This window comes from Erpetoichthys calabaricus, chromosome 14 (assembly GCF_900747795.2).
Source record: "Erpetoichthys calabaricus chromosome 14, fErpCal1.3, whole genome shotgun sequence".
Lineage (NCBI taxonomy): Eukaryota > Metazoa > Chordata > Cladistia > Polypteriformes > Polypteridae > Erpetoichthys > Erpetoichthys calabaricus.
In genome coordinates, this window is record NC_041407.2 from 76,743,997 (window position 1) to 76,770,074 (window position 26,078).

General features: G+C 41.0%; 1 protein-coding gene across 2 annotated transcripts in view; it reads right to left on the reverse strand.

Moving 5' to 3' along the window:
• Positions 1 to 494: 494 nt before the first annotated feature.
• The window catches only part of fam110d (family with sequence similarity 110 member D), a 47,984-nt gene continuing 22,400 nt past the window's right edge, over positions 495 to 26,078 (reverse strand). For both annotated transcript variants that reach the window (XM_051919097.1, XM_028819417.2), the window contains exon 2: positions 495 to 3,016. In XM_051919097.1, coding sequence (XP_051775057.1) covers positions 1,158 to 2,321 — 1,164 coding nt within the window. In that variant the 5' untranslated portion in view covers positions 2,322 to 3,016 and the 3' untranslated portion in view covers positions 495 to 1,157. The remainder of the gene's footprint in view (positions 3,017 to 26,078) is intronic.

Below are 26,078 nucleotides of genomic sequence, written 5' to 3' on the forward strand. Positions count from 1 at the left end.
TAGGCTGTAGGGGGTCAGTAGAATAAATAAATAATAAAACATCCTTGAGGTCTTGTGTGCTTATCCACCAATAAACACAACAAGTTACATCCATCCAATTGGTAAGCTTTCTATATCCTGGTCAGGGCACATGGAGCCAGAGCCAAAGCTAGCAGCAACAGGTAAGATTCAGCCTCTGGAAGGAGTGCCAGCCTGTCATGGCACACATTCACATCCATTGTAGGATAGTTTCCAGATGCCAATCACCTTGGTAGCATATGGTAGCTTTGAGCTGTGGAAGGAATCCAGAATACCAAAGGAAATTAAATGTGGACATAGTGAGAGCATTCATTCTGCACATAGATAGGGGAAGGCCAAGAGATCTGAACCCTGAGGGTCCTGGACATATGTAAAGCAGTGCTATTATACCACTAGACCGGAAAACCATCAGACAGGAAAAAAATCTGTGATGTTGATTTAAAATATAAACAAGAACATTTAAAGGTAATTTTCTTAAAAAAACAACTTTATTTTAAAGTCATACTTTATATATACACATATCAATATATACATATATTTACTAAATAAAATAACCAACTATCTAACAAAGATTCTGGAAGAGTAAGATTTTTGTCTGCATACTAAAACCCGGAGCTTAGAGGCTCGGGATGGTGAGTGACTGAAACGCTCCACACTTCAGTCACTCTGTTAAACACACAGAAGGTCCACCGGAGAAGCAAATCGATTAGGGCGTGAACAATTTAAACTGACATTGTGCCCCCATTTGATGGAAAAAAAAAAAAAAAAAAAAAATTCACAGTCAAAAATGAAAACAAAACAAAAAGGAAAGTGAGAGGAGGTGCAGTGTGTGGTGTACACCACAATTACCGCCAAGGTTGCCATTCACGTTCAGCTCAGGTGGTGCTTCTTTCCTTCTGAAAGCGCTCAATTTGCATGCTGCCTCATTAATATACAAACCACACCCACTTCTATGAAAAGTGAAGACTGCAAGAGTTGACAAAGAAATGATCACACATAAAAGGCAAAAAATGTTTCAGAGCTACATGTAAATAATATTTCCTTATAGTGCATCTGTAAATTCAAATAAACATACAAATGTCATACTTAAATACTAATTCCAGATCTAACTACATTTACAGATTCAGCTTATCCAGCCATCACACTGTGGACTCTTTTGGGGTTTCTTTTGCTTTCCGGCAGCCGTAGAGCCACTTAATAACCCGAGCATTCCGCTCAATTACCGACACCACGGAGGGGATTTGTTCAGTCAGTTCTTCCTCAAACAGTCCTTCTCCGCTCCGTCGGGAAAACTCACTCATCTCCGAGCCATCCACACTGACACTACGCAGAATCAGTGAGACGGTGTCAGAGTTGGCAATGAAGAAGTTCTCCAGGCCCAGCCTGTCCACCATCTCTAGGTCCAGCCCACAGTAATTAAAGAAGCGTTCTTTCTCAGACAGTGCCAAGGAGTACCGCAAGCGAAGATCAGACTTGGAACGCTGTAAACCTCGTCGCCGTAAAATGGCGGGTTTGTCCGCCTCAGTGCCACTGGTGGTCTTAGAGACCTGCTCTGAAGACCGAATCAGAGGGCTGCCTGGTGGGGACTCAAGTATTCGCCTGTCCTCCTGATCACTTTTGGAGACTTCTTTCTCATTGGTCCAAGACATTCGAGAATCCTCTTCTTTAGCTGGGACTTTAACCTCGACTGTTGGCATCTTGGGGATCTCTGGGTGGTTCTTCTCTCTCATGGATCCCTGAAACAAGCGCCTCACAAAGCTGTACCCTTTAGTCTCACTGTTGGGAGTTTTGCACTCTCGCTTCTGCCTGTAAATGATCAAAGAGTCAGGCCTCAGCATTCGTTTAGCTGATGTCCTCCTCATCACAGGGACAGTTTGGTCAGTAGGAGTAATTGGGGAATTCTTTTCATTTTGCTGGAGCAAAACCCGATTCTCTTTTTTGGCAGTGAGGTCTTCAAAAATGTCACTGTCCTCAAAGAAGAAAGGCTTCCTCAACTGGAGAAGAGGTGTATCATAAGGTACAGTGAAAGGCCTTCGGGGAGGAGGTGGCGGTGTAGCACATGGCACTGTAAATGGCCTCCTGGGCTGGGGAGGTGGTGTTGCGCATGGGATGACCACTGGCTCCTGCTTATTGTTGATGACCTGCTGACTTTTGACATACTTGGCCTTGTCTGCCTCCAGCCGCTCCACGGCGCTGACAGAGCGTGCTCGGCTGCCACTGTCCATTTGCCTGCGGAGGTACTCTGGACCCTTGTTTAGGAGCCTCAGAGGAGAGGGAGAACCTATGGGTGTCAGAGGCTTCATTTTCAAGTTCTTGGGATAAATACATCAAAGCAAAGAGAAAAGTGGAGTTTGTAATCCTGCAAAAGGTGAAAATATGTAGAAGGAATATTTGGACTGCTTACATCCAAACCATCCAACAGCAAGCAGATGAATATTTTAAAAAATCCAGGATTATGCAGAGATCACACTCTTCTGTAACCTCCAAAAAACTTCTCCCAAATGTCAGACCTCAAAATTAAAGAAAAAGAAAAAAAAATAGAAAAAACAAACACATAAAAGTAGCAATTTGTGCAACCACAATTTCAGTGTGTCGTTTCTAAAATTAGTCTCTTTGTAGAGTGCTTGAACTGCTCTACAAATTGATATTTGTATCCAGTGACCAGAATAGCATTCTGTTAATTACACAACAGGTCTTTTTTCCTCCTTCCCAACTATTTCAGAAAATGAGCACTCTGTTTTCCACAAAAAAAGGAAAAAAAAATAAAACAGGAGTGTCTGGAATAACCAAATGTTTTAAAAACAAAAATCCACTTTTCAGGCGTTTCTCCTGCTTCCTTATGGTTGTGTTTTCTTCACAGATGAGTGATTTCCTTGAATTGGAGGTTACTGTCAATTACTTTAGTGCAGCGCTGCTGCTGTATGCCATGGGCCAGTCAAGGAGATGTGTGCAAGAAAGGGTGGTATTCTCTTTGCCTGTCCACTGCTATGTGTCCTTCCTACAAATAAAAAAAAGACAGCCATGTCAGGTCAAAGCTCTTCAGAGAAGTGAAATACAAAGAGGAAGGAGAGGCCCTTATGTTTACCTGTCCGGTAATGTGGAATAAAATGCAGTTTCACAGATTATATGCACACATATCTATCCTTTTACTTGACCTGCTTAGTAAATTTCTGTCCCAGCAGCATCACGAACGAACCATAAACGAAGCCTAAATGGGGTGCAACATGTGCACGGACATTTCGTTAATTTAAACGAAAGTACAATGTTTTTATTCAGATCTTTTAGAGCAGTACAGTTATCACGTTTATACAGTATGTGCTTCAGTATCTCAATTTCTAAAATGCCATGTAAACCATTTATTCCGAATAGGGAAATTGAGTTATTGGCCTTAAAAGAATCCTGATAAACAGTGGTAGATTTCTCTGCAAATAATCATATTATGTGGACATGCAAACTCGGTCAGCCTGTGCATGCGTTACCTCCACACACGCTTTCAGTAGCTACAGGTAGAAGAGTCTATAAAATACATTTCCAGAGGCAAATGTTTGGGCGATCGCATTATTTCTTCCCCTGGTTGAAATAATCTGTGTGAATATTTCAGGAATCACTAAATTTATATTTATGAACTGAATGTACAGTGCTAAGCTTAGCAACACGATTGCAGGGGCAGTAGTGTAACGTGTTACTTTTAATGTGCTATGTAGTCTGATAACTTTTTGAAATATCGAGTAACATAACACAATTCTGATCATATTGAAGTAAAAATACCTGCACAATTTGTATTCCAGCATCATTGGGTGTAAGGCAAGAAGCACACGTTCTGGGGTTCTTTGTAGGACTCAATCGCACAGCCAAGAAAAGAGTGTGCTGCATGCAATCCACTAACAAAAACCTATAAATAAAGCGCATTTTAGGTCAAATTGTTTTATTAGTGGCGGCATGGTGGCGCAGTGGGTAGCGCTGCTGTCTCGCAGTTGGGAGACCTGGGGACCTGGGTTTGCTTCCCGGGTCCTTCCTGCGTGGAGTTAGCATGTTCTCCCCGTGTCTGCGTGGGTTTCCTCCCACAGTCTAAAGACATGCAGGTTAGGTGGATTGGCGATTCTAAATTGGCCCTAGTGTGTGCTTGATGTGTGGGTATGTTTGTGTGTGTCCTGTGGTGGGTTGGCACCCTGCCTGGGATTGGTTCCTGCCTTGTGCCCTGTGTTGGCTGGGATTGGCTCCAGCAGACCCCCCGTGACCCTGTGTTCGGATTCAGCGGGTTAGAAAATGGATGGATGGATGTTTTATTAGTCAAATTGACAGGAAAATGATCACGTGCGTCATGCTTATTTTTCAATTCATAGTGGTCGATAAAAACGCTTAATTCTTTTTGCATAATTTAATGACGTTGGGAGTGTTTTGCCAAAGGAGGACTCCAGGATATTACTTTCCCATGTAAACACGGATTGTTAAGAATCCAGGCTTCTGCCTTAATTGGGTTATTCATCTTAACCTGATTATGTGTGTTCATGTAGACACACCACATGAAATACATCTTATTTTACATTCTTAAACCGAGTTGGTCCAATTCAGGGTAGTGGAAATCAGACAAGATGGAAACCATTTCCAGGTTGTTAAAGATTATGATTAAATTGAAAATACATTTATTCACTTTTATTTTTAGTATTTGGTACACTGTATTAATCCCAGAGGGGAAATTGTCTTTTCATGTGACTTTTGGAGGTCAGAGCACAATGCCAGCCATTGTACAGTGCCCCTGGAGCAATTTCAGGTTAAGGGCCTTGCTCGAGGGCCCAACAGCAGTAATAGGATTTGAACTGGCAACCTTCCAGATTCCAGTGCAGATCCTTAGCCTCCAAGCCACCACTCTGATCACTTCTGTGTTCAACCATTACCAAACCATTATTAAATCCAGTTCAGGGCTGTGGGGACCGAAGCCTATCACAGCAGGAGCCAGCCTAGGATTGATCCCCATCTGACATAGGGAACAGTCAAACACACACTTACACATGGGCATTTAGAATAGTCAGTTAACGCTAACAGTCACTCTTTGGAATATGGGTGGAAAACTCTTAATACGTAGAGAAAGACATGAAAAGTCACTATATAAAATAAGCATGGATAGACAGAATGTAGAGATACGCAGAATCCATGGACAATGAGTGGCCTGTAATGGTGATCACAGCATCACTATGTGGCATAATATACTAACAGAGGAGTCCTGGGGGCTTTAGGAGGAATGTGGATAATACAGTCCATCCAATGTGACACGTCCCTTACTGTACAGCGCCCATGTTGAGTTTTTCATAGCCACTGGAGCCCTAGACATAATGCAATTTCATTTGTCCTTTTCACTTACATCTGTGCCCATGGACACAAAAAAGTCACCGAGATTTGGAAACTGCCCTGAGGTAATCATCCTGACAACACACATTTCATTTGTGGTATGACATTGGAGTCCCAGGATAAAAGCCATGTGAGCACACGGTAACAGCGTACAGTTCAGCTAACATGAGGCAGCAGGGCTGCATGTTGTGCCTTTGTGCTGCCCAGCCTATCATGTCTTATCAAACTGTACGAGGAGGAGTTCATCCCTAAATGTAAAGTGGAAAAGGCCTAGGCCTGCCCTAAATGACTACATGCACACTCTCAAAGATGGCATCACTAACATGCCTTCACACTTTACTACAATATTAGCTAACCAGACAAGGTGGGTGGGCTGAGTGACCTCCTCTCATTTAAAACACTTCACATGCTCTTATGCTTTCTGTTAAAGTGCCTTTTTATGTTATTATTCTTGTGGCAAGTGCTGGTGTCCTATGCGGTATTGGTATCTTGTCTAATGTCCAGTACTCCTATTGTCCTCACAAATGTGTATTCGAGAAATACATTCAGAGAAGAGATGGATACCAAGATTAGGATAAGAGGCCACAGCAAAAAAAAAAACCAGCACGCAGTTCAGAGCAGTAACTTGCCTTGCACCCAGTGCCGAATTAACTTGTTACCTACTGATTTTGCCCAAATATAAAGCCTAAGGGATGTGTGAGAAAGAGGGGTTACCAATACAGCTGTTCCAATTTTTGTATCATCATTTTGACACACATTAGAATAGCTAGCGAGTTTTACACAAGTTTCCATTCATCATACTTGTGTAATAGTCTACTCACGTACCGATAAAGCTGTATCCATTAGCAAACATACCTAAGCCAGACTGGGGTAATGGGGTCCTGCCCGGGCAGTATCAAACAAAAGGACGGGCCACCTTGGGACACACTCATACGTACACACACCCACCCACAGTGGTCCAATTTTGGGATAGGTTAGGAAAACAGGAGCATCCAAAGAAAAATCAAATCAAAACATGGACATGGGGAGAATGGACTGACCAGCCCCACATTCAGGCATATTCTCCAATAAGGTAAGGCCATAGTGCTAACCACTGTGCCTCCTGGTTATACATAAGGTGAAGCACCATGGGAAGCACCATCAGTTTTAGTTAACTACATTCTAAAAAATTAAAAGTGATTATCTGCACAAAAGCCATTAGAAGATCTGGTGTCATGTATTAAGAGGAGTATTTTAATAAAAATGGACGTTCAACCTTATTAGTGCGTTTATGGCTTTTTAGTTTTCCAGAGTGCTGATGTTAAATAAAGCACACACTTGGACTTGATCACAGGTTTCTCTTCTTAGACTTTACCTACACTATAAATAACAGACAACAGGTTGAAAAGGCCTGTCCCATGACTGTGTTAGCTGGCATTGCTGAGCTCAGCACAGGTGGGCTTCATATTTCACATAGTGGGTATAGCGTGCCTCATGTTAATAATAAAAGCTGAGCAGTCGTGTTTTTTTCTTGGATTTCTCGAATGGACAAGTTCATTTCAGGCTGCTAAAAGGATTTTCCCCTCTAGTTTATAGATCTCAACCACAGAGCAATGTTCTTCTTTAATATTTACCTTTATAACATTTTGAAAAATTACAATAAGTTACCATAAATATTTTAATTACACTGCTGTAGAAACTAATGATCTTCAGTTAATCCAATTAATCTTAATCTTTAGTTAATGTAGTATGCATGTTTTAGATACCATAATGTACAATACTATTCTGAACCCCACTTAAACCAAATCAGGGTTCCAGGGCAAGAGTCTTTCCCAGTAGAACTGGGGTCAGTGTAAGCACCAGCCCCAGACAGGGTGCTGGGCACACTCATGTAATTTTGAACCTTCATTTAATTCAGTGTATGTGTCTTGGAGACCATACCATATCACGCAGCAATCATCCTGAAACCCGCTTAACCCAATACGGGTCTTGGCAGCATTGGATCAAAGGCTGTAAATCACCCTGGCCAAGGTCCAGTCCATCCCTGCGCCCACTCACATGCATAGCCATACTGAGGCCATTTAGAATTGCCATTCAACCTAATTTGCACGTCTTTGAGGACATGGAAGGAAAACCCACAGAGACAGAAGCAGAAGGTGCAAACTCTAAAAGGCCAGTGACCAGGTATGGGATTCAAACTCAGAATGCATGGCCGCCATAGGAAAAAAAAAAAAGAAAACAAAAACACAGAGGCACAGGGATAATGACTTGACACAGGCCTGCAAGTGGACATCAGATTTGAAACCAGGATTTTGGATTTGAGAAGCTGCAGTGCTAGTCACTTTGTCTTCATATTCAATACAAATTAAAAATCAATCCCTTCATTTTCTGAACAAGCTTAATCTAAATATTAGTCCAGAAGGATATGCATCCAATCCAAGCAGCATAAAAAAAGGAACCAGTCCTGCATAGGGCAGCTGTCCAGTACAAGGCAAAATTAACCAAAGCATTAAAGGGGCTAATGTTTCAGTCATTGAAACTTTTATTTTTATTACTTTGGGTCATTTTCTGAAAATGCTCCCTTGTAACCCGAGTGTGGAGTCATGCAGAGCAGCAATTTAAGAACCGGCCAGTCCGTCTCAGGGTATGCCGACACACACTAGTTTCAGTGCAGAGCAGGCAGTTTATCTTAACATGGCTCAAGGGTTAAAATCCACATGAACATGCAGAGATTGTGTGAACTGCATACAGACAGTACCCAGGCCAAATGAATTCAAATGGCAGGACTAAGCACTACATCGCTCCTTCACCAGGAATATTTCCATCTCTCCATATTGTTGAGCAGGTTTATTTCCATTTTAGAATCACAGAAGGCAAGGTCCTAACCCAGGAGCACAAAGTACAAGGCAGGATATCACATTTAAGTAAAGAAAGGACCTCCATTCTTCCTGGAGCCAACCAAGATGTAGGAAAATCCCATGTGAATATGAGGAGAACACTCATTTGAAAACTTCATAAAAAGGAACAACAATAATCCCACATAAACAACCCATTCATTCATTTTTCTTTGCCTTGTTGGTTTTTACTATAGATGATGTTATATAGAGTATATTATTATTTTATGATTTACTTATTTGTTTGATGCCTTTACTCAAGGTGACTTACAACATTTGGGATACAATTGGTTACACTTATTTTGGTTTTTCTAATTGGAATGCGGGCAGGTGAAGTGACTTGCTCATGGTCACACTGTTTCAGTAGTGGCTTTTGAACCCACAATCTCAGGGTTTAAAGTCCTAGGTCTATTTAGAGATGAAATTATTTAACACATGACTACGTATGGTGGCGAGTTGTCAGATTTTTATTTTTATAACCAACTTAGCCTGAGCTTTTTTTGGATAATGGTTCACAATTTCCCTTCCGACAGAGAGCTTATTTTTGTAACGCTGTGACCCTAAGAGGCATTGGACGGTAGATTCCATCTAATTGGTAATAAATACTGTACATTGTCAACTAAGTGCACTTTCCCATGTGATAGAAACAGCTTATTAAATAAAAGGCAAAAACAACACAGAACAGGACAAGGTGGGTGCTCAGAGACGGGAAAAGGTTAAGCACAGGATCTGGCACTAGGAAATGAGCCTGCCCTAAAGCTGCAACAATTAGAACACCAACACGCTAATCCAGGAAGAAGCTTCACTGGAAAAAGTCTTTCACATCTTAACAATAACAGCCGACTTGCACTGGATTGGGCCACGGGTGAACTTTGCTTTAGTGCCTGGACCTGACGGTCTGTCCCCACCCTTCCCATGCGGGAAGTATTCTTCAGGTATTACTGTAAGGCTTTAAAACGGAATCCTTTATAGATCTGGTTTTTGATAAAAACAAAAAAAAGATTGCAGGGTGCGAAAAACAAAAACAAAACAAGGTGTCCAGCTCAGTGGTTCCAATCTCATTACTGGGCACTCCTTGTGTCTGGAGGTTTTTGTTCCTACCACTTTCCCCAATCAGGCAGTCATTTTCCCTCTAATTCTTCTCATTGTTTAATTGGCTAGTCTATTTTTATTTTTCATTATTCTGCATTTAGAAAAGAAAGCAGTGCGAGATTTACATTCATTAGAAATGTAGACATTTTCATAGTTTCGACAGTTTTTTGCTGTCTTTTGTCATTTTCCCATTCACCTTTTCCTGTTGTGTTTGCTTCTTTAATTGGGTCCTAAAATTACAACGAACAGCAAGCAGAGTAAGCAAATGACACAGAATGCTGAAAAGCTTGACAGCAGAAACTTCAAAGCTGGGTCAGCAAAATGTTCTTGGACTACAGGAAGCATTAATGCGTGTTACATGGAGGAAGCTATCATAAGTTACATTCTGCTTTTCTAGGCAATCTGGTCATTTAAGTTACAGTATTTCCTTATGATCTCCTGGTAGGTCTGCTACCGATTTACAGCTGTTTGCCCCCGTGTCTACTATGCTCAATGTTAGGGAACAAACACAGCAGAAATAGGAGAACTAATAAAAAAAATGACAAAAGACACAGTTAAGAACTTAAAACTATGACAAATAATATTTATAAAATTTCTTATGACTATAAAACTTCACTATACTGGACATTTCTAAATGGAGACGAGAAAAAAAAAGACCAGCTAATTAAACGATGAGACCAATTTGAGGAAAAATGACTCGCCAAGTGGGAAGCTGGTTGGAACAAAAGCCTATAGCCATTAAGGGTGCCCAACACTGGACTTTGGGAACCAATGATCTAGAAGGCTCATCGTCTTTTATCTTGTATTCCTGGTTAAGGAGCCAGCAGCAATGGATAAAAGACAGTAGCCATCCCTGCATGGAATGGTGTCAGTCTATCACAGGGCTTATTACTGGATCGGGCCCAGGTTATCTTGCCTGGTGATGCAGCTAGAAATGTTGCACAGCGGGCAAATCCTTCTTGAAGTTTCACTCGTAATTGAGCAACTTAACAGGAGTCATATAGAGAGGTTGGGGAGGCAGAGTAGCCTTTGTGGCTTCGCGTGTGACTGATGTATCTGGAACTGAAGAGCAAATGGGGACTGGAAAGTGTTCCCGATTAGAATTTTGATTGAGCAGAAAAATGTATGAGCAATTGAGGAGTTGCCTTACCAGCAGCCCTCTAGATCCGGCCTTTCCACAGTCACTCACCAGGTAAGGCCCAATATGTAATTATTGTCCTGTGGTGCACAGACATCCCATCTAGAGCAGGTTTTAACAATATGCTCTCGCTCCCCAAGACCATGTAGTGAAAATATATCACATATAATTAAACACACAGTGCATATTGTACAGAAATGCTTATTTACAGAAGCTCAAGAAAAATAAAAACATTATTCAAAACTCAAAAAACTTTTGGCTTGGGTGGGAGCTGATGCGGACACAGAAAGATGTTCAGACCTGCCCAGTTGTGCTACAGGTTTATATTTAAAGGCATTGACATGTAAAGACCGGCTTGTTGTACTCACAAATGGAACATGCTGATAGACGTTTGTTTGTTCCAATGTTCTCCTGGTAAAAATGACCAGTATCCTAGGGTCAGAATGAATCACTCATTAGGGACCGTAGTGTCCATGTAGCCTATAGCATAGCCCGATGTGCACATTGATGAAGACCCTATCGGACTCAGATTGGCGACTACTTAATTTTCTGAAATGCATTTTCATCCATTTCTGGCTGTTCTGAAGTAAAAATGGAGCAGACTGAGGAAAGACTTGTTGAAGAAGCTTAGTAAATATACCTGTACATATTTGTGCGATACCTCATCACAACACTACAAAGACATTCAAACAACAGCCAATTTGTAGTGAGAAATATTGGCTAACATCAGCTTAGAAGTTGATGAATACATTTAAAAAAAGTGGAAAAATGTGAGGTAGCAAGAGGAGCAGTAATCCCAGTGGGCAAAAACTACCTGTATTTCAATGGATCATTCACTTTTCTTGTGCGCTACAAATACCACCAACTAGCATTCAGGCATGTGCCTTCAGTCTGTGCGATGCAGAAGTATAAACTGGTTTCGATGGCATAGGCTCAACACAGAGGTGTTTATATAAAAAAAATAAAATAAATAAATATCAGCCTCTTGAGTCTTGGTAGCATAGTGAATCATTTCTATTGCTACTTCAGTAAACTTTAACAACGATGATGTAACTTATCTCCTTAGGCAGTAACGTGGACTAATTCAGTTATTTTTTCAATGTCTGCATTACACTTTTTACGTAGAATTGTATAATGTCTTCCTTTACAGGACCCCATGACACATAGACTAACTGGTAACTTTAAATTAGTTCTAATATGCACCTGTTTAGAAAGTGAGAGAAACTCAAAAGCACTAGGAAAGAAATCCACACAAACATGGAAGAACTCCACCCAGATACTGGCGAGCCTGTAAATCCATCCAGCCATCCAATTTCTGAACCCACTAATCCAGAGCAGGGTCACGAGGGGGCTGGAGACTATCCCAGGACAGGATGCCAGTTTATCAGGGTGAACACAGCAGTGGTAAACTGTGTGCTACCATGCAGTCGGCCAATCAAGTCAAATAATTGTCAAAAAATATAGAGCTACCCTCCACAATGCTGGAAAAAATACTGCTCAATTTCGAGGAATTAAACACCATTTCCGCATTATATAAAATCCTATTAGAGTCCCTACCTTTCAAAGATCCAAGAGGACATTGGGAAGAAGCTCTCAATATATCAGAAAAGGAGTGGAAGGTAGCAAAGCAGAGAATTCACTCAAGCTCCATATGCGCAAAACATAGAATTATTCAACTAAAAATTATGTATCAAGCTCATCTGTCTCGCTTAAAACTGTCCAAAATGTTTCCAGGGCAAGATCCAACCTGTGAACGCTGCAACCAAGCTCCTGCCTCACTGGGTCACATGTTCTGGGCCTGCACCAAATTAACATCATTTTGGACAAAAATTTTTAAGTGCCTTTCAGACAGCCTTGGGGTCACAATCCCTCCTAACCCATTAACAGCTGTGTTTGGGGTTCTTCCAGACAGACTTGAAGTGGAAAAGGATAAGCAAACGGTGATTGCATTTACTACACTTTTGGCACGCAGACTTATTCTGTTAAATTGGAAGAATCCTCACTCTCCTCTGATAAGTCAGTGGGAAACCGATGTTTTATATTATTTGAAATTGGAAAAAATCAAATTCTCAGTTAGAGGATCTGTACAAAATTTTTTCAAAACCTGGCAGGATCTGATTAATATTATTTTAGAATAAGAGAAATAACTATTACCGCATTTAATTCCCGTCTCCATCTCTTAATTACATATATATTTATTTCTCCCTTTCCTTTGCTTATTGTTGTCTTATTAAAAAGCCCTAAGCAATTCTCCTTTAGCTAAGCTCTCCTTCTCTGGAGTGGGGTCTGATTTGTCTTTAATTTGTTTGGTTATAAATTGATCTATTTGTATGGAATGATTACAATAAAAATTAATATAAAAAAAAAAAAATATATAGAGCTGTATTATAGGATTTATTTCCAAAATAGCTCTAATTTCCTCCCAAGACTCTAGAAAGACAGACAGATTTAGAAAGGTCATACAAATGGAATATTCCACAGCCACCCACATCATATAGGTTGACCTTTCCAACTCTGTTTGCCCGCTGAAGTAACAAATACATACATACAATGTCGGAGGCGCATGACAGCAACAGGGGCCATTATGGTTAAAGGCTTGTCAGTGTGGTGTGACCGATAAAGACCTGGAATTTAATTCATTAGTTTACACTTGTTAAGTGCATTGGGAAGATGTTAGCTGTCGAAAGGTGTTTTATACATTAATGGGTATTATGGATTGTTCGGCAGCCACCTTTAACCAGGAAAACTTACATTTAGAGGACATTCAGATACATTACAACTATTTACTTTTATCTTTTAAGCACAGGCTGGTTAAGTGACTTGCTCGGGATCACACAGCAAGCAGAGGCGTGAATTGAACCGACAGCCTGGTATTTTAAAATCTAATGCCTTAGTGACAGCAAAGACTGATTTGTTACTTGATTTATGTAGCCTTTGAAAAACCTCCAGCGTCTTATTTCTCCTAGTTGAAAGGTGCTGCTCCTCAGCCTGTCTTTAAAGCTAGCAGCGACCCCCAAATGAGTTGTAATATTTGGAGGCGGGTCTCCAAGCCTGTCCATTGTTTACAATGCAAGGGAATCCCATCTCATCTGATAAACATCCAGACAGCGCTGACCGGGCTGCACCTCTGTCTGGGTGTCAGTGGCACCTGCTTAGAAGATCTCTCTTGGCCATCTTCGGATCAGTTTCTCAACCTGCCCACCTCTTCGGGACAGCTGGAGTCTGTTAGGGGCCGCTTCATGCCGCAGAGGCCTGCTAATGGATATTTGAGAGAAGCTGAACAGCTCAGTTGTACGTCACACTGATAAAGTGGCAGGGCCCCTGAATCGCCGTTTTAATGATTTTGGTATTTAGTGATTCCTGTAAGTTCAAACTTACATTAAACAGAAAATTGCACATTACCATTTGTGAAAATAACAACTAACCAGGCTGACTGCTCCATCCACGAAGGATTACTTGGTTGTGTTCATGTCAGGACTGAAATTCTGATATAAAAACTGCTGTCTGCACAACAATTCCCATTCAATCTTTCTCTTAATTCATCATTAAATTTACATTATCCATGTTGGCCAGGTGTGAGCGAGTGCGGCCTATGAAAGCTTGGCAGTTCCCAACTTGCTCCTAAATGCTGCCAAGATAGGTACAAGCCTCCTGCAACCGTGAAGTGGAAAAGTGGGTGTAAACAATGGACAGACGGATGTAGAGGGATGGTATGGCAGCCTAGTGGTTAGCAGCACTTCCTCACAGCTAGTCCTAGGAGACATCTGCATGTTCTCTCTGTGTTCAAATGGGTGTCCAGTTTTTTGGTACAACCTTCATGTGAAGACATGATATTGATGAGACTGGATAGGTGGGTGCCTTACTGTACAATTAATAGACTTTCCAGAATTGCCTGGAGAATGCTTTGTGCTTACTGGGCTTCAACCCACCTGAGAAACCAAATTGTAATAAAGGAGTTTTGAAAAAAGAAAAAAAAAATGAAAAAACTGTAATTAATTCTTAATATAAAATGTATTAACATGTTTACCATTAACTAATGCCCATTCAAGGAATGGTACTGGTCCTGCATTAAATACTCCCAGGATTGGCTTTGCCCCCTTGACCCTGAACTGGTTGAAGTGGGTTTGATGAAGAAGTGAACAGATGGGTGACTACAGAAGAAAAATGAATGAAATTTTATTTACGAGACATTATAGTTTACTGGTACCAGTGGGGTTCTGTCTTGCACTTGGTGCTTCCAAGATAATCTCCAACACTCTGCTTCTCCAAACTGAATGGATGCATAATATGAACACAAGAAGTCAGACAGATGAGAGGAGATCATTCAATCCATCAAGCTTATGTGGTTAGCTAATGGCCACGTTGTTCTAATATCTCATCCAGATACTTTTTCCATTCCATTCGAAGTAGCGTGGTGCCAAGGTGTCACCGATTGCACAGCTACACTTTGGTCCTAAGTTGGGATCCTGCAGTGGTTCATCGTGTGGTCGGTGCAGCAACGCGTTGTATCAATGCATGCTCCCAACCTACTGCTACTATATACTTTTTCTAATGTTGTCGGGGTTTTGCTTCAACTACAGGACTCCTGAGTCCCACAACTCTTTATACAATAACATACGGCTGCATTTGGGTCCTAATTTGGGATCCTGAGGTGATTCGTTGTGATGTGGGTTGCGGCATTGAGCTGTATCAGTGCATGCCACCCCCATCACATTCGTGTCATGCCAATTTAGACTCATCAATAAACGTAACATGCAGACGATTTGGATTTGGAATAAAAAAAAACAAAAAAAAAAAAAACACATGAACACAGTGAGAGCGTGCAGACTTCAAGCAGACACATTGAATGGGCTGGTAATTAAATCTGAGGGAGCATTGCTAACCACTGTGCCACCCTTTTAATAATACGGTTATATATTTTTTTCCTATTTATATTTTTTGTCCTATTTTATCCAGCACCTATTGGAACAAAATAATAATCAGTCCCAGGTGGGACATCTCTCATAGTCACCATCCAGATTTCATGGGGGGAAAAAAAAAATCCATATGAACAACAAACTCAGTCCATATTATTGGTGGCTAGGCAGGAACTGATATCCAAGGATAAAAGTGACTGCAGGGAGCGTGTGCCCACTCTAGACAGTTTCAGCTGCCAAGAGGGTCCTGAAGCATTAAAGGTGCAGCACTAACCACTGTGCCACCAAACAACATATTAGAAACATCTGTATTTTGCTAGATAGCAGACATGCTTTCACATCACAAGCTCCAGCACACATACAGAGGTGGCTGAAAAGGAAAAATAGACTGTATGTAAAAGCCCCTATTGACTCTAATGAGAGGAATTAGCAGAGCATTACTCAGGGCCTTTTACTGCCACCATAAAAGGTGTCCAAAACCTTCCCAGCCAAACTGTTGTGGGATCTTTTTCAGGCTGCAATTACCTCAGGACCCCCTGTTATTGTCTAGCCTTTCATTTGAGCTTAGCTTGCGACAAACGCTTACGCACTAGGTCCATTGCTGTGAAGTTCCCATATATAATGGAAGCAGATGCTTTCTACCTTTCAGGGCAGGAAACAACAAATGGTTTAAAGAACACCACACACTTCAAAAAGTATGGTTATCAGTAGCTTTAGGGCAAAAAAACAAACCACAGACTTTTGTTAAAGTGAACAAGTGCCCCAAGTCAGGTTACAGAGGAGGTCTCTATATAAAAATAAAATATACTTGAATAGGAGAAAACGGTACTTTTCCAAATGTATTACCCTTTTCTGGCAAGTTGTCAAATCTATGAAACAAATAAGAAAGGCTGGGTTACTTGGGACATAATAAGTTAAGGTTGGACTTCAGATGAGGCCATCTGGAATGCCTACTTAATTGTGACCTGCAACCAAGGTCGGTTTTTTTGCCTTTTATTCTGCACGTGTAATAATACTTTCTGAATATTTCTGATTTGTTCCTTTTTAAATTTTCACTCAACTTTTTTAAACAACTTTATTGGACTGAAAGATTTTTTTGTTATGCATTTGACTCATTCTGGGTCCTGCCTTGCCAACTCAGTGGCTGCTCGATTTTGGGAACCTGGAAAAGACGCAGCTACAGCACACAAAAACTGACTTGACTGTTGAAATTTCCAAAATATTGCCAGTTGCATTGGAAGTTAGTTATAAAAGTTTATTTCTTGAGATAACAAACGAACTTTAAAAAGCAGTACCAACTGCTGCTGTAATGGAAATGTAAATGTAAATCCATACATCAACTTTACAATTCAGGGCTGGGGGCACCAACACCTATCCCAGCAATGCCGAGTACAACCAAGGAGCCAGAAGCACCCTCACACACACACACACACCCCAAGAATCACTCCAGTTGGAGTCACCAATCAACCTAAAATAGGAATGTTGAAGAGAAACTGGCATACCTGGAAGTTATTATTGGTTTCAAGTTTAAGCCATGGTGTTTAAATCTAACAAAGCAATATCATTCTCCATTTTATCATGACTGAATGAACATTATTATGTGGGAAATGAGGAAGGAAAGGATTGGAAATATCAAAAGAAGAAAAATAGACTCTCCACTTAAAGGCAAATGGCACTCCGAGCACAGACCAGGCAGATGTGCTATCCATTATCTTGCAAGTTTGATTTGTTTATATTAAAAATTGCTCATCCAACAGACTGTATGGATTTGTTTGTGTCTTAAAGCCTATATGCATTACAACCTCCACAAATCTGCAGAGCTCAAAAAAAAATCCTCCAATAGTGGAAAAGCAGCTTTCCTTACACTATTGTTATTCAAATGTGGCGACATTTGATCTCACTCCACCGCTTTTAACACATTTCCAGTGCATAGGCACATGCAATTAAAGGAAACACTCTCAAATCCCAACATGGGAGTTCACAAGTAGACAAATAAGGAGGGTTCTGGAGTGCAAGGTACAGGAAAAAGGATGTTTAGCGATAAAGGAGAAAGCGATGAAATGAGAACACTGACAGCACAGGAGACCAGAACTAAGGAACTACACGATGATGAAGAAAAAGTCTACACAAATAAATTAGTTATAAAATATACACAAGAAGCTAACAATAAAAGAAGAAATCAAATGGAAAATGGTGCATTAAATAGTCTGCGACTTTAGTCCACTGCCAGCATTTGAACATACGTGTTTGAAGAACGCTGAATGTGCCCTCTTCTTTTCCGCAAGGTTTCAGGTAATGGAAGAATAGAAGCAGGTCAATGGATTATATCGGACAGGGGGGCAAATTTGTCCTCTCTGTTAATTAAAATAAATATTAAACGTAACAATATAATTACTTCTAATTTGCCCATTCTTGCTGCTCCTAGCACCAGAGTGATGACGAGTTGTGTGTTGGTCAGACATGCAAGTAAAAGTTTCACTGTACTCTGTACGCTGCTTCAACTACTGAATCCACTCGTATACAGTACCATACAGTACATCACACACAGTGAGAATTCCAGCCATTTCATTGGCCTACTTTACAATAAGGCGCAGCATTTTCACCCTTAAAAAGTTGACAGCCACTGTAAACAGAGATTTAGTTGAAACAATTTAGCACAATGAGCTTTGACTGATCCATACATTGCAGTTTCTTGCCAGAAGGCATGAACATCTGCTCAACAGGTGACTCCATCAAACAATATGGTGGCTCTGCTCACCTGACTTGAATTCCCTTTCTTTTAAAATCTCAAGAGGATTTAGCAGAGGTAGACATTGGCCCTTCCTATAATTGAAAAATGCTATTGATAAGAAGCTTAGGTGCACCTTACCCTACAGGCTGGCAGTTACTGTCCTTTTTCACAGGGCTTCTCATCTCTGCTCCTTTCAGCCTGTGTGTGGCTACCTAGCGCTAAACAGTGGCTACACTGGACAAGGGGTCACACCAGTAGGCCTGCCTTAATGGGTTTTAGACAAGACAAAGGTGAATTAAAATGGAACAAAACATTCTTCTATATTCTAAAGCACAGTTTGGATTGATAATATAGTGTGCAACACAAACATTGTGACATAAAATTCTGCTAAACTTATTTTTAAGCTTATTTTATGTATTTTCATACAAGTCATTAAATGATCATTTATACATTAGAACACTTTATAATGTTCATTAATATACTGCATCTCTAACTGATAGCATTATTTTGTTAATGTTGTCACGTATGTGCATCTGTAAACCACCTTCCTAACTCTGATTAGGTAAGCAACACCACCCCAGGATGACAGGAGGCACAGACGCTAACACGATCATCTCATTTCTGACCCCACCACCTGCCTGAGAAACTGTGCCCCTTCCGGTCCTCAGACTAGAAGAGCAGATTATAACCTGACAAACACAGAGGACGGAGCTCCCACAATTCAATTTCACAGCTATTCTTGACCTGCAATCTTTTTTGTTTGAGCCGTTATTGGCAGTCTTTTCAGTTTTGGATTATACGGGGTTGTAGCCCAACCTTTTTCTGGAATCTTTACCTTGTCTACCTGCCCAGCTGCTTCTTACAATGCACATTCAAACAGTTACAAATCATTAGTTGTAGAACTTTTGAAATATTTAATATAAAGCTGAAATTATTCATTCATTGCAATGTTATGTAAAGATTTATTAATAAATATCATGAAATTTTTTATAAAGTATCAAAATTCTTGAACCTGCTTAATCCAGCTAAGGGTGGAGGAGAGCTGGAGCTCATCCAGTGAGCGTGAGGGACAAGGGCTGCAACCCATGGCCAGGCTCACTCACACAGAGCCAATTTAGAGTCACTGATTTATCTTGCCAACATTTCTTTGCGGGTATTAGAAGAAACACAAGTGCTAGAAGGGAAAGAGTGCAAACACGTTGTGGATGATGACCGGGTAAGAGATTTGAACCCAGGACGCTGAATGTGAAGCAGCAGCATTTACCATAACATGAAAAAGTTCATATGACTAGACTCAGAATCTCAAAGTCTAACACAAGAGTAAAAAACATTTACATTTAAGAGTCATCTTCTGAAAACTTATATAATGATACTATCAATGGAGGTGCCATTGGATAGGCTGACGTTTTTTTATAGATTTTTTTTTATTCTGGTAATTTGCATAAAGGCAGGACAGCTTATTAACTAAAGCACTGCACTGTAAACCACATGCCTGCTGCTTCAGCCACCACCATCAAGTCAACGTGCGACTCGGAGCCCATCACCTCGCCCTCCGGTAGAAATGCTGGGATGATTGTATAGTTGAGAGTCCCTTTATGTAAAAGCATTAGCTAAATAAATAAATGCACCTGGAAGGCAGAAACATCAATATGAAAGAATCACAGTAGCTTCTGGTGGCCAGATGTGTGTAGACATGGGTATGCCAGTCCTAGCCTAATTTCAAACACCCAGCAAGGGTGCGTCGGTCCTCTCAAATGGGTTCACCATTAATGCTCACTGCACTCTTTGGACCCGTCTCTTCTGTATGGGGTCACATATTAGCTCATCACACTGACCTCCATTCTTCACATGAATTCATGAAACTCATACAGTATCGGGTCACTCAGAAGTACACCACTTCTCTCCAAAGATATTACATTTTTAATAATCACAATTTTCATTTTCGCAAAACTATCCTTGTCCTCCTCTCTTTTATACCAGATTCACATTCTGACTATCTTTACTGCTTTTTTCCTTTGTTTTATTTTGCCACATATTTTTTTTTTCATCATTGTGTCACTGTAGTACAAAATGGATTTATGACCAAATGCACAATGGGGTTAAAAAAAATAAAAATAAAAAAATTTATAGTCACACAACCAGAATGCCTTGTCGGTGGATGGTGAATCCCATCTTGTCAGTTGTCTGTCCATAATCTTTAACAGTGCAACAAATGCACCATGGGGTATCCTGCCGAATACACCAAAGAAACTCTAAACTTTGCATATGTAAACGTCTTGAAACCTTCTATAATGAAAAACACTTGTGATGTACTGTAAAAGGGTGAAGCAAAAAGTGTATAGAACCACGTAGCACGCAAGAAATTAAATTCTTTCAATTCATATGAACCACCTTTATAAAATATACTTTAATTCTTTTTTCTACCAAATTTGTTTAATACCTCTGTTCTACTGTCCCAACTTTTCAGTGTAAGTGCTGCTACCTTACAGCACCAGATGATCGGGCTAAAGCCCCAGCTTAGTTGATGTCTATGTTGCTGATTGGGGTGTTTGAATGGACTCAGAAAGAGTGTGTACATTATGTAATAATAATTCTTTGCATTTATATAGCGCTTTTCTCAATACTCAAAGCGCTCAGCAATTGCAGGTTAAGGGCCTTGCTCATGGCCCAACAGAGCAGTCCCTTTTGGCATTTACGGGATTCGAACCGGCCAGTGCAGATCCCTAGCCTCAGAGCCACCACTCCGCCTATGTGCTAAATTGAACTGAATGGTTCCTGCCTTTTGCTCTGGTTTGCAACCCTGAACTGGATTAGGTGGGTTTCATCAAGTGGTGGATTAATATAGTATGGTCTCAATTATGATTGTTAAAATGTATAAATTCATAATGCTGCCCTTGAATTTTGAATGTTGTGCCTTATTCACATGATGCAGGATTTGCAGCCAATGAACAGTGAGCCTTGAAGCTGATATCCTTGATTTGACAGAGGTTTGTCTGTCTGTGGGGATAGGGAGATGGACATGTACTGCCTATTGTGCTGCCTTTTATTTTATAATGTAGGACAGCAATGAATAACTAAAGATATGGATAGGAATAGAAACAGGCTGATGAAATTTGCAAATGGTACCAACCAGGTTGTGTTGCAGTTAAAATAAAACTTGATAGTACTCCTTATGAGAAGGATTTAGGAGTCATTAGGCACTTTCGTATTGCAGAAACCTTTTTCAGGGACCAGGGACTTTTTAGAAACTCGGATCTTTTGTAGCATTCCCACTGCAGGAGCTCAGCCATTTGTAGTACCTTTTTTTTTTAAAAAAAAAAAAATACAGGGCAACTACTTTTCAATCAATCGAGAACTATCATGGGTGGGGCACAGGCCATACATTGTGTTGATTGGTTGACCACAACCACTGGTGCCATCTTACAAATCTGTTAGTAGTTTGAACTGTGGAGTGTTCTCAGTGAAGATGCAACACCATACTTCACACTACATCCCTCTTCATAGTCACTGGTGCACTACGCCACGAAACACATCGGAGCAATAATCTCTACATGAAGTCGGGATTGCTTCAAAGCAATAAGAGGATGGGGTTGGGTAGGGGTCTCTGTACTCTCCCAAATGTGCTTCACTTCACACCACATCACTCTTCTTTGCACGTCACACATTTTGCATTCAGGTTACAGTTCCTGTTGTGAGATTGTGTGAGAGAGAAAGAGAGAGAGAGAGAGATTGTGAACACACTACCCTTTTTAAATGAAAAAACTATAGATTTGTCACAGAAGTCACTTGTTTAATGCCATTCATTAGTGTTACTGGCTTCATCTTTATTTGGTGTGGACTACCAGCTCAGGGCCCCACACTTCAGAGAGCAGGCAGGCTTGAACAGTGGAGTACAATGGACCTGATGGAAATGCATCAATGAGAGGATTTTCAGATCACCACAATGAAAAAGAGGCAAATTAGGAGCTTGCCGTTTAACACCACAATACCTCCTCCAGTGGAAGTGGTAATTTAATGAGCTTTGGCTATTGTTTAAAAAGGGAAGGCCTGGAGGTAAGCAAAAGGGAGTGATCCAGACAGACAGAGAGGGCAATATACTAAAGACTCATTTAGCTAATTAGGTAGACAGATAGCTGGATAGAGGAAAACTCTCTAGCAGCCTTAGAAGGCATGGTGGCACAGTGGTTAGTACCGCAGTCCCAATTCCAAGTTTCTCATTTGAATAAAATGTCCAGCAATTGTCTGCTTAGAGTGTACATGTTCTTTCCACATCCTAACATGGTGATGCTAAATTGGCGAGTGTGGTTGTGTTCATGAATGGACCCTCCAAATGACTGGCCCCTCATCCAGGATTGGTTTCTGCCTTGTACCCTGGCCATCTGTGAACCAGAACAACTGGAATAAGCTTCAGCTTCTCCACTACCATGCTGCAGATAAGAAGGTTTGAAAGATGGATGGGCTTGAGAAGGTTATGTGTGTTATGCAGCCATCTTAGACTGGCGTCAATAGGCCAACAGGTAGAGACATTCCTGTAGTTGTCTCTAACTAGAACTCGCCTACACTATTGGAGATGTCAATGCAAATCTATTTAACAAGCTTCGATAGATAGGAAAGGCACTAGATTGGACAGCTGGGCGAGTAAGCAGGAGAAGCACTATACTGGTCAGACATGAAAGCACCAGATTGGATTTGCAGACAGTTGAGCAAATACAAAAGGAACTACATTGGAAGGTTATGAAGACATGAAAGACATTATACTGGACTTAGAGAGAGATGGGCAGATATGAAAAGCACTTTATTGGATGGATGGACAAATGGGTACTATATATACGTAGGGTTATGGACACTAGTGGATGTAGAACAAGCCCCAAAATCCAGACAATTGCACACCAACAGTCTCGGGTTCGAATAAACTTATTTTCCTATCTAGTGAAATACCTTCCAACAATTATTTTCTTCCAAATTAGCACATTACAATGCACAATTCTTTTGTTCGTCTCTTTCCATTCCTCCCAGACAAGTGTTGTCCGTCTCCTCCTGCCTCTGACCTCTGATTGAGGCGAGGCGGCTCCCTTTATTTCGGACACTGGAACACTTCCGGTGCCACAACACTGCACAGAGGAGGCACTTTCAGGTCAGGCAGAAGCAAACCCCCCAAAAAGAAGGGGTACCTGTTCCAATACAGTTCCCTCTGGTGGTGTCCATGACACCCCACAGGGCTACCCAGTTGGGCTACAATTTACAGGTTGCACCACCAAGACGAACAAGGACAATCCATAGTAGGGAGATTGCTGCCTAATGCATCTGGGGATGCAGGCCTCCCCGGTCCATCCATTATATGGGCCCTTCAGCCTGGCATGGGCCCCTCCATCTCTGCCTTCTATTACAAGGACAAATCTGAAACTGACTATACTGAATGGATGAATGGGCAGATATGAGACACACCATACTGAATGAAAAGATACCTGAGCCGATATGAAAGACACTATATTGGTCAGATGATTGGGCAGATGTGAAAGGCACTATAGCGAATGAATGGACAAACAAATATGAAAGGCAGTATATTGGACAGATGGGCACATATAAAAGGAACTATTTTGTATTGTGAACTGTCAGATGAGCAGATATAAAAGACCCCAGGACAGAAGTGGTTGCTGTACCCAGCAAACATCAACTGATGGTCAGTTACCCATTTCTCCTAATTGTTACATCCAATTTTTCCCAGTTAGTGAACTTTTGTATTATGTTACCATGTCAAAGCAGATATCTACTGTGCTTGCACCTTCCCTCAAATATCACCCCAGAAACACCCCAAGTGTACTCTTATCACTTGTATCTGCTGTCTCGTCAGGTCAGTCTCACATAAAGTTGTCTAACAGACTTGTCTAACTGTGTGAGCCATCTAAACCTCTGGAGCGACCTTCGGACATTTTCAGTTGACACAAAATGCAGAGCAGCCAGTTGTTAACCAGACCTCATCAGTTCCTAGCACTTCCCTGCAATAAAAGACATACACTTGCCTAGAAGGAAATGCTTATAAAATTACCCATTAGCATATTATCAGAAATTCGGTTTGTTTACTCAAAGTGTGGCACTTCGAGGTTACAGGCGCTAGGGTTAGACGCACCCAGATTTCATATTCTTCAGAAAAAGCAACAAAACCTTTTACCACAAAGTGCGAGACGTGTTAGGAGATAAGCTGCCCAAATAGCAAATCCTTTGCCTATTCGTTATAGCCTCTATTGAAAAGAAAAGAACATTAAAAAATAAATAAATAACTAAAAACCCATTGCAGAACGTAGGCAGGCTCAGTAGCCAGAATCACGAGCGTGGCAGAGGGCTTTACTCGAGGACATTTTCCACTTCAGATAAATTAGAGCAGCTCAATATGCGGTTTTCCAGCTCTTAGCCATTTAGGACAGTTCTTCAAAATGAAGCAGCTGAGTGTATTTGTCAAAGTGTTTTATTTTTAGGTTGAACATTTAAAGTGCTGCAATCAGAGTGAAGAACCACAGCCTTTTGTAGCTTAAAAACAGTGGCATTTCAAAACACCTAGAGCTGAATATTAGGAAACTTTTAATCAGCTTCTTAAACTCAGGGTGAGCTAAAAATGACTGTCTTACACAACCACATCCCCTAGCGTAACTCAATTTACCTCACGCTTTGTGAAAAGAAAGAAGGAAAGATTAGATTTCCACAATGTGGCCCTGATGTCTGCAGCATCAGTCTGTCTGGCTGACACCGAGTATGAAGTACAAGGACTACCAAACAAGCAGTTTGTCATGTGTGTGTGGCTCCTTGAATCCACAATGGGATCAGGTCTCAAAGGTTAACCACAAATCAGGAAGGAGAGGCTCTATCTTAGATTCTGCTTTGGCTAAAGTCCAAATGCCATAAACCTGTTCTGTTGAGAGGGAAGAGCCAAGAAAGAATTTCTTTTACATCTAGAGTAATGTAAGCCACTGGAGATCCTGTGCCTTCCAAGGCTGTCATTATGACTTTGCAGCTCTCATATTTTGTTGGCCTAAGTGGCCATTGTAAAAGTGAACCCTGTCACCCTGTTTCTAATAACGCACTACTGCTAAACTTTTGTAAAGTACTGATGACATTTGCTTGGTTCCAGCTGTCCCCTCAGCACTAGTAGTGTTATAATAAATATGGAAGAAGATGGCAGCCATACCACCTGCACTTCAGAACAGGCAATCCACCTGAAGCCAAGTGTGTTTGGGCCCATCCAGTACTTGGATGGGAGACCATGTAGGAAAAAGCTTGGATTGTTGCTGGCAGTGGTGTTACTCTGTTGTCCGTGTGTAGTGATGGGGATGCTGTCAAAACTGGTGCCGTATTTCAGCCGAGAAGTTAAATGGAGATCCTGACACACTCTCTGTCATAAAAGATTCCTGGGCATCGTTTGATAGTGTAGGGTGTTTCCCAATGTCTTGGCGAGAAAAGCCAAGCAAAATGACACCTTTTATTGGCTAACTAGAAAGATTACAATATGCAAGCTTTCGAGGCAACTCAGGCCCCTTCTTCAGGCCTTTTCTCTACATTCATAATGGCTAACACGGTACAACACCCTAGTACTACCAATGTCTTGGCTAAATTGCTCATTGTGGCCTTGTCAATTCTGGCCCCACCAATCATTCCCAATGTCTATTTAGTGAGAGAACTCACCAAATATTGACTGCTGTTGCATTATCCAGGTGGATGCTACACATTGATGGTTGTTGAACTTACTTCTCATGGTCTATGTAAAGCACTTGGACTAGGTTAGAAGAGCACTATATACATATAAATATTAATTACTTGCAACACAGGTAGTAGAATAATTTAAAAATACTTGATATCTCTTGTTCTAGGTTTACCTTCAGTGCCTTTCCTTAGTATCCTCACATGTCACAGCCTCTCTTGCCTGGTGGTCGCCATCTCGAGTGCATTCTTGTAAAGCCTACTTCCCAGAATCT